The sequence below is a fragment of the Crocuta crocuta genome, unplaced genomic scaffold, assembly GCF_008692635.1.
Source record: "Crocuta crocuta isolate KB4526 unplaced genomic scaffold, BGI_CrCroc_1.0 scaffold13, whole genome shotgun sequence".
NCBI classification, from domain to species: Eukaryota; Metazoa; Chordata; class Mammalia; order Carnivora; family Hyaenidae; genus Crocuta; species Crocuta crocuta.
The window spans coordinates 9068675-9076167 of NW_027530007.1; the positions used below are offsets into that span (position 1 = coordinate 9068675).

The window sequence follows — 7493 nt, forward strand, 5'->3', positions numbered from 1 at the left end:
GCTGGCAGGGGGTGGGGGGCCGGAGGGCTGGGGACGCGGCGTTGTTAGGGGTTGTACCCTGGGGCCCGGCAGGAGACTTCCGAGAGCCGCCGCAGCCCTTCCCGCCCTGTCGCTCGCTCACCGCTTGGCCTCTGCAGGTGGACCAGCGCGGGGGGCGGGGGGGGGGAGGGTCCCTACCCCAGCTCTCGGCCGACTCCAGGGTTTCCAGACCTTGCGCTGCTCCCATCTTCTGCCTTCTGCTCCCTCCACACCCTCCTCTGCACGGACTCCCCCAATCTGCCTCTAGACCCCTCACCTACCTGTTGCGGGAGCAAAGCCTTCTGCTGTTTCTGGAGCACCTGGATTCAGCCAGTCCCACAGTTGCTCAACAGAAAGTGCAGTCCCCCTAGCACCCTGCCCAGAGGAGTGGTCACCCACACACATTCTATTCCAGGAGCGTTCTAGGCCTCTGACCAGCTCCACGGGTGTTGGAACCCTTATGCAGACCATGAACCTAGAGCCAGCACACTGCCTGGCACACTCTCTGTGCCAACATGGCAGCGTGAGACTTTGATGGGGGAGGAGAGTGTGCACGATTGAAGGCAGATATAGGCTGTGGACGTGACCTGCAGACACCAGGTGCTAGGTGTATCTGAGAAACAAGCAAAGAGAATATGGGGCCTTTTCTGATGTGGGCACCCCAGTACCTCTCTGAGAAAGATGGGGTGCCAGCTGGCACGGTGCCCTCTCGGTGCTGAGCCAGGCCCTGCTTTCGACGCTGACCTGCTGTGGATGAGGGTAGGTGGACTTCCAGGCCACCGGGGCTCCTCACAGATGCCGCTGCCACCTCTTGCCGGACCCTCAGGAGATCTGGGAGTGGGGTGGGGGTGGTCAGTGGTGGCCCAGAGGCCAGGCTCCCCCAGGGCTCTCACTACCCCAACCCTGGTGAGCAGAGAACACTGGCCAAGGACACCAAGGAGACCAGGAGCTGATGAGAGCATGTCCTCAAAGCGACCTTGCTGTTTGGTCATGGCGACAAAAGGATGAACAGAAGGCCACAGGGCAGGGGAGTCCCAAACCCCTACAGTGCCACTAGCTTTATATGGTGCTGGGAATGGGGGCTGGGAGGCACTCACCTGTATTGAGAGAGGGGCAGGTACACATTTGAAAGGGATGTGGGGATGCCAGTAACCAAAGTGCAGTGGGAGGAAGGGAAAGGCCCCCCTTTCAGGGGATTCTGGGGTGCCTGAATGTTGGTATTGACAGGAGTTCGGAGGTTATGGAGATCGAGGCTGCGGAGAGCCTTGAGGGATGGCGTCGTGCAAAGACCCAAGAGTGAGGACGCAGGCCTGCTCCTGGAGGAGTAGGAATGGGTCTCCGTCCCTGGACAGACGATGCCCAGGTGACTCCCTTCCCGGTAACAGTGCACGCTCGAGGCGTCTAGCACTCTGCTCCCCATCCGGGCCCCTCCATCCTGCTCGGGCCGGGCCTCTGAGTCTTCCCCCACTCCCACCCACCCCTCTCCCCAGCGCAGCCCCAGCCGCNCCCGGTGGCCGGCGCCCCCTCCCCCGTGCAGGCCAGCCGAGCGGGCCCCAGGCAGGGCAGGGAAAGCAATTAAAAAGGAAGATTTTTAAATTATTAACATTTGGTGAATTATTCAGGCTCTCAGTGCCTCACTGCCCTGGGGGACAGTGCCTTGTGTAAGGAGAAGTCCTGCCCCCTTCCCAGCACCCCTCACCGCCTCCAGCCGGAAAAGCCAAGCCCGTGGCAGCACCGTGGGCTGGGGTCTGCCAGGCCAAGGCGCAGCTGGTCGGGGTGTCAGCTGGTGGGTGGGTGACGTGTGTCCATGAGAAGCAGGAAGGACAGATGGACAGAGCACAGGGCGAGGAACCAGGTGGGGCAGGGACCACACCTCCAGCTGGAGCTTCTCCTGAGCACCAGTGAGGTCCTGGCAGCCACACCCCAACTGCTGCCCACCCTGCCTTCTGGGTGTCCCGGCCTGACTATGGCCCTGCTCTCGGTCCCTCCTGCCGAGAGGCCCAGGCTGACCCCGGGTGGGGTGGTTAGCACTGGCTCACACAGCTGAGTAGGAAGGCCTACCGCATATGGACCAGCGGACAAGGAGAAGCTGCATGTCCTGGAGAGGGGCAGGTGGGCCTGGTTCGACCCCCACCTCCCACTCTCACTGGGGCTCACCTCAGACTCCGTTTCCTCACCTGTGAAATGACAGTGCTTATGTGTCACAAGTGAGGCGTGGCTCTGCTAGAGTCTGGGAGACAGTGGGGGTTGACTATGGGGATATGGAGCTGGGGAATCCCCCACATCTACCCAAACAAGTGGCTGCCTGGGCAGAGGGAGGAGGAGAGTCACTCCTCATTGCCCACCTACAAGGGGCTTGGAGAGACTGAGGGGCCTACAGACCAGCATCCAAACCCAGCTTTGGTCTCAGTAGCCAAAGACCCCAGGGCCTCTTTTCACACTGAGCAGAGGCCTCCAGGGATAGCCAGAGCCCAGCACACGTAGGTATACACTTGGTGGGGGATCATGCCATGGGGAGGGGGCACATACCGTGGCTGGGGAGACCCAGGTGGTAGAGACGCTGGGGGTCCTCAAAGGTGCTGGCCTCATTCAGGGCAGACACGAGCCGGCGGTAATGATCCTCAGGGGCCATGCTGGGCCCTAGTTCTGGCAGCAACAGAGTCTCTGTGTTGGGGGGGAGCAGAAGGTGAGGGGATTCTCCTTCAGATACTGCCATGGGAAAGAGGCAGGACCTTGTCCTGGGCCCTGCTGTGGGGCTGATTTTGCCCAGCAGCAGGGTCTGTTATCCCTCCCTCCCTCCTCTGGGACCTGTCCCTCCACCTCGAAGTTGAGTTCCCACCTTGGGGTGACTTGCTTCGTGCCTTCTTCTCCAATGGGCAGTCACTGCTGATGTGAGGGGAGCGGCCTAGCCTCTTGCCCAACAGGTCACCTAGGGGAGGGTAGAGTGAGCCCCATCCTGTGTCTCAGGGCTTGGAGGGGATGGAGGCTGGGAGGGCCAGGGGCAGGGAGGGACCCAGCCCAGGCCTCAGTCCCTGCCAGCCTTAGCTCAGTGCAGAACGAAGTCTGTCATTGCTCAGGTGCCCTTGGGTCCTGGCCAGGTCAAAGCCTTTCCCAGCCCAGGGTCCCAGGCCTTCAGTCAAGGACATCTTGCCAGGCTTTGGACAGGTCAAGGGACAGTTCTGATCTGGGGCTTTGGGGCATACGTGTCTGTGACGGGGGATTTGTGGGAACAGCCTCAGCCGGCAGCTTAGGGCTCCACAGGCACCCTGCTGCCCCTACCCATCCAGACTAGTCTCCTGTGCAAATTAATGGTCCCTCCTGATCATTCTGCTGGAGAGGAATGGAAGGCTTTGGTTTAGACTGGAAACCACCTTACCTCCCCTAGCGTCCACCTGCTCAGGGAAGTCCCTAAGCAGCAGGCCCCCAAGGCCACCTTGAAGTCCCCAAGGTCAGGCACACCTGCCACATCAACTCCTGGGTAACTCTACCAAGGCCACACCCCTCGCTGCCCTCAGAAGGCCTAAGCCAGCATCCTGGCCTTGCCTGTCACATACCTGCCTACCTGCCCAGCCGGGCTCTGAGCTCCTGAGGACACCCCTGAGCAGTCTCACCTGCTGTACACAGCCTGGCCCCACTCCTCTCCTGAAGGCCTCTCTCAGGTCCTACATCTAAAGCATACTCTTCTGTCTCCCCAAGGCAGCCCCTTTCCATCCCAGCCCCTCCTTCCTGAGCTCAGGGCCCAGGGTGGGGGTCTCTACTGAACAGCTCAGCAGATGCCCTGGTCTCCCGGGCCCACCAGAGTGCTGGCCTCCAGGCCAGATCCGGTGCTCTGGCCCCCTCTCTAACCTGAGAGGCTGCCTGGGTGGGTGGGGTGAGGGGGCGACCCCCTCTATGAACCAGGCCTGCCGTGACACCTCAGCAAGGCAGGCTTCCCAGAAGCCTAATTCCCAGGGCCTAATTCCTTTCTCTTATTCCCTTAATCTGTCATTTTTATCAGGCTGGGGAAGTGCGGCAGCAGTGAGAGGCCGATCAATCTCCACTTTACAGCTGACAGAATGGTGCTAATAACTTATTGATCTCAGCCACCTCGCTGCCACCGGCCTGGGCTCGGCAGCCCAACCCCAGGCCCTGCCCTGGGAGAGGAGGCCCTCACTGCTTGGTTGAAGGGTCCCCACCTCAGTGACCTGGCAGGACAGGTAGGGGGCACAACCAGCATGAGGGCCAGCCCCCAATAGCCTTGGGGCATCAGGGCCCAGCGGGCAGGAGGGCCACAACATCCAGCTGTGCCAGGCTGGGAGGTGGCTTTGGGCTGGCTCCAACCCCATCCTGCACACACCCCTTTTGGGTTTAGCAAAGAACCCAGCACCCTCACTTCCCTGAGTTCTGTTTCCCATTTTCCACAGTGGAACCTTCCCTTACCCTTTCTGTTGGGGGATGAGGGCTCCTTTCTGTCTGGGGGAGGTGCTGCTGGCGGCAGAAGGACCCACAGTGAGACCCGGCCCTGTGGCTGCATAAGGTCTTGCCATGGAGATCTGGGGGGTTCACTGGCCCCTGATGAGGGCCACATTCACTCAAAGACCCACAGTCGTAAGATGCCAGCACGGACCCCAGCTGAGCCCCCCACAGTCCTCCATGGCCCTCCCTGTCCAGGATCCAGGGAAGGACCAGGGCTGTGGCTGTGGGAATGAGACTGACAAGCAGCTCCTGCGGAAGCAAGAGGAGGTGATGGCAGGCAAATGTCCCCTGAAGGGCCCACAGGAACAGTAGAAGCCGATGGGGGACTGCGGCCCCGAGGAGAGGGTGATCTCTGACAAAACCTGGACACGGTGCACACATGTGACTCCGCGCAGAGCACCTGTGACCCCCGACACCCTTGCACGCCCGTCTCAGCATAAAGTGAGAGTGAGGACACAGGTGTATGGCACAGTGACACCCAGACATGGGGTGGGAACTGGGTGCGGGGCCACACTAAGGCCCCCAAGCACGCAGCCCAGCTGGGAGGAGGGCGCACATGCACGCCCGTGCGGTAAACTGTGAGGAGGTCTCCGTGCATACGCGCAGCACGGGGAGGGCCTGCTGGCTCAGAATATCTCAATCACTGTGTGGCTCCCGCCGCTCCGCTGGATCGATGGGGCAATTAGATTTTATCAGCACTGCTCAGCCGCCTCCCACAAGGCTCCAGAAGCAGCCCCCTCACACCCACCCCACAGAGGCCTTCCCAGGCACAGGCACGCCTGGGGGCACTAATGGGGGATGACCTTCTTCTCCCCAGCCTTTCTGAGAGCTCTAGCCACTGCTGGAAACTTCCCTGCCTAGGGTCCATAGGACTGCAAGGGACCCCTGCCAGCTGCTTTTACCTCCCCTCCTTCCCCTTCTCTGCAGCAAAGCCTTATAGTCAAGTCCCCTCTGGGCTACTCCTCTGGAGGAGGGTGGTGTCCCCCAGCTGCCCCTCCCTCTGAACTCCTGCCGCCTCTAGGAGCCGTCCCTCTGAGATGACCCTCTGAGATGACCCCAGGAGCTTCTGAGCCAGCACTCTCCTGCCTCACCCCTGCAGCGGTCCCCCATCTCTTAGGCAATGGACCTCTTTCTTCCAGGTGCCTGTGCTCCATGGGATTGGTGGGCACTCTTATGCTTGTAGAGTATGTCCCTGCCCTCAAGTGAGCCATTCAGGATGTGCATTTCTGAGCCTCTGTGAGGCCTGCACATCCCTGACTGTCCTCCCTGCTTCTGCTCCTATGGGAAGGGGGTAGCAGTGGCCTTAACCACTCCAAGCCCACCCCAGAAGCAGCCACGGTGGAGCCACTGCCTCTGCCTCCTGTCTGCCCAGCTGGCCGGGATTAACACAATTACCATCACATGGAGCCCCAGGGGACAGCCGGCCTTGCCACCTCCCGCCTCCGCTGGCCTCCCTGGCTGCCAGCCAAGGCTGCTGGGGGTGGCGGCATCCAGAGCTGCCGAGCAGAGACACTGGGAGAGTGGCAGGGCAGGCTGTCCTCAGGCGGAGCTGTGGTGGCCCTGGCGACCCTGTTCTCCCCTCCCCAGCTCCTCACCTGCGGCCCCCAGGCCAATCTCCACACCACCTCTCTGGAATTCACAGCGGCTCTGATGCTCGGGCATAACGAGGTGGCGGCTGCGATGGACACTGGATATGAGGGTGGGCAGGTCACTGTCCTGGCTGCAGTGAAGCAAGACAGTGAAGGTGAGACCCCAAGAGGCTGTGTGCCCAGTGCTGGGCACCGCAAATGCCTGAGCTCGAGTGTGGGCACGCATAGAGCCCAAGGACAACATATAAGTGTGCAATGCCTCCTGCACACCTCTCTGTGGCACACATGTGGGCAGCCCCACAGCCAGTCTCTGAGGACACATCTAGAGGGTGTGACCTATCCAGCCCCACCCAAGACCACTAGGACCTGCCAAGTGTCTGCCTGGCGTGGGGCCTTACACTCGGGCCCCGCCACAGTCCCCAGAGCGCAGGAGCGCAACTCAATTTTGCCGGGCTTTCCCCAGAGTGACCGGAGCAATCACCAGACAAGGGGGTGTCTGCTCATGAGGACTGGTGCCCAGAGAGGACGCATACTGCCAGACGCACACAGACCACTTATCTAGCACTTAACTACTGTGCCAGCTGCTTTATTAAGGAAGTTGCACGCACTATTTCAACTAAAACTCGTAACCACCCACAGACCCCCAATTTCTTCAAATAAGGAAACCAAGATTCAGACCAAAGTCCTGCAGCCCATGAAATGTGGGCACACACAGGGGCACATGCACCCTCACATACGGGCCTACGAGAGCACGCACCTACACACACGCACACACACACACAGACGTCCAACGTGAATGGGAAGCCTGGTTCTCCCGATGTGCTCGCGACCCTCTGCTCTCCCCAAGGCTTCCAGCTAAGAGCCTCTGCCACCAGGCACGTGTGGGCCTGGAATAAACATGTATTTAACTCTTTTGTCTCCTCATTCCTCTTCCTGCTAAATCAGCTAAATCCTACAGAGTCCCAAGAAAAGATGGAGTGAGGTCTCAGTGCAACTGTGTGTGTAAATGGCCCCCTACCCCATCTGCCCTTGATGTTCTTGGCACAGAGAAGGGTTGCCTGCCACCTCACAGATACAGCCTGGAGCGACAGGAAGTCAAGATAGAACAGAAGAGGAGCAGAGAGGGCTCTGGGCGCCCCACCCTCCCCAGGACCCTTGTGCCCTGGCCCACCTGTAACAGAGCAGCCTCCCAGCTGGGCCACTGCTAGAGGGCCTCCACGGAGTGACCTGGGCACCGACCCTAAACCTCATTAAGTAGCCCCCAGCCCCCCTGGCCTGGGCGGCTGGAGTAGGCTAATCCAGGCTGGCCCCTAAGCAGATCAGTTTCAGCCCCCAAAGACTCCAGGGCTGGGCTCTAGAGCCTTCTGGGAGACCCAGATGTGGCTTCTCTCCCCACCCCCACACCCTCTCCCAGGAGGAGAGAAGCCCCCC

At 60.7% G+C, this 7493-nt stretch overlaps 1 protein-coding gene across 1 annotated transcript in view; it reads right to left on the reverse strand.

The window, feature by feature from the left end:
• The window catches only part of SAMD11 (sterile alpha motif domain containing 11), a 19852-nt gene that overhangs the window by 2413 nt on the left and 9946 nt on the right, over positions 1-7493 (reverse strand). The window contains exons 5-8 of the mRNA XM_077763957.1: positions 6069-6193; positions 2858-2947; positions 2548-2682; positions 687-849 (exon numbers count right to left, since the gene is read on the reverse strand). Coding sequence (XP_077620083.1) covers positions 687-849; positions 2548-2682; positions 2858-2947; positions 6069-6193 — 513 coding nt within the window. The remainder of the gene's footprint in view (positions 1-686; positions 850-2547; positions 2683-2857; positions 2948-6068; positions 6194-7493) is intronic.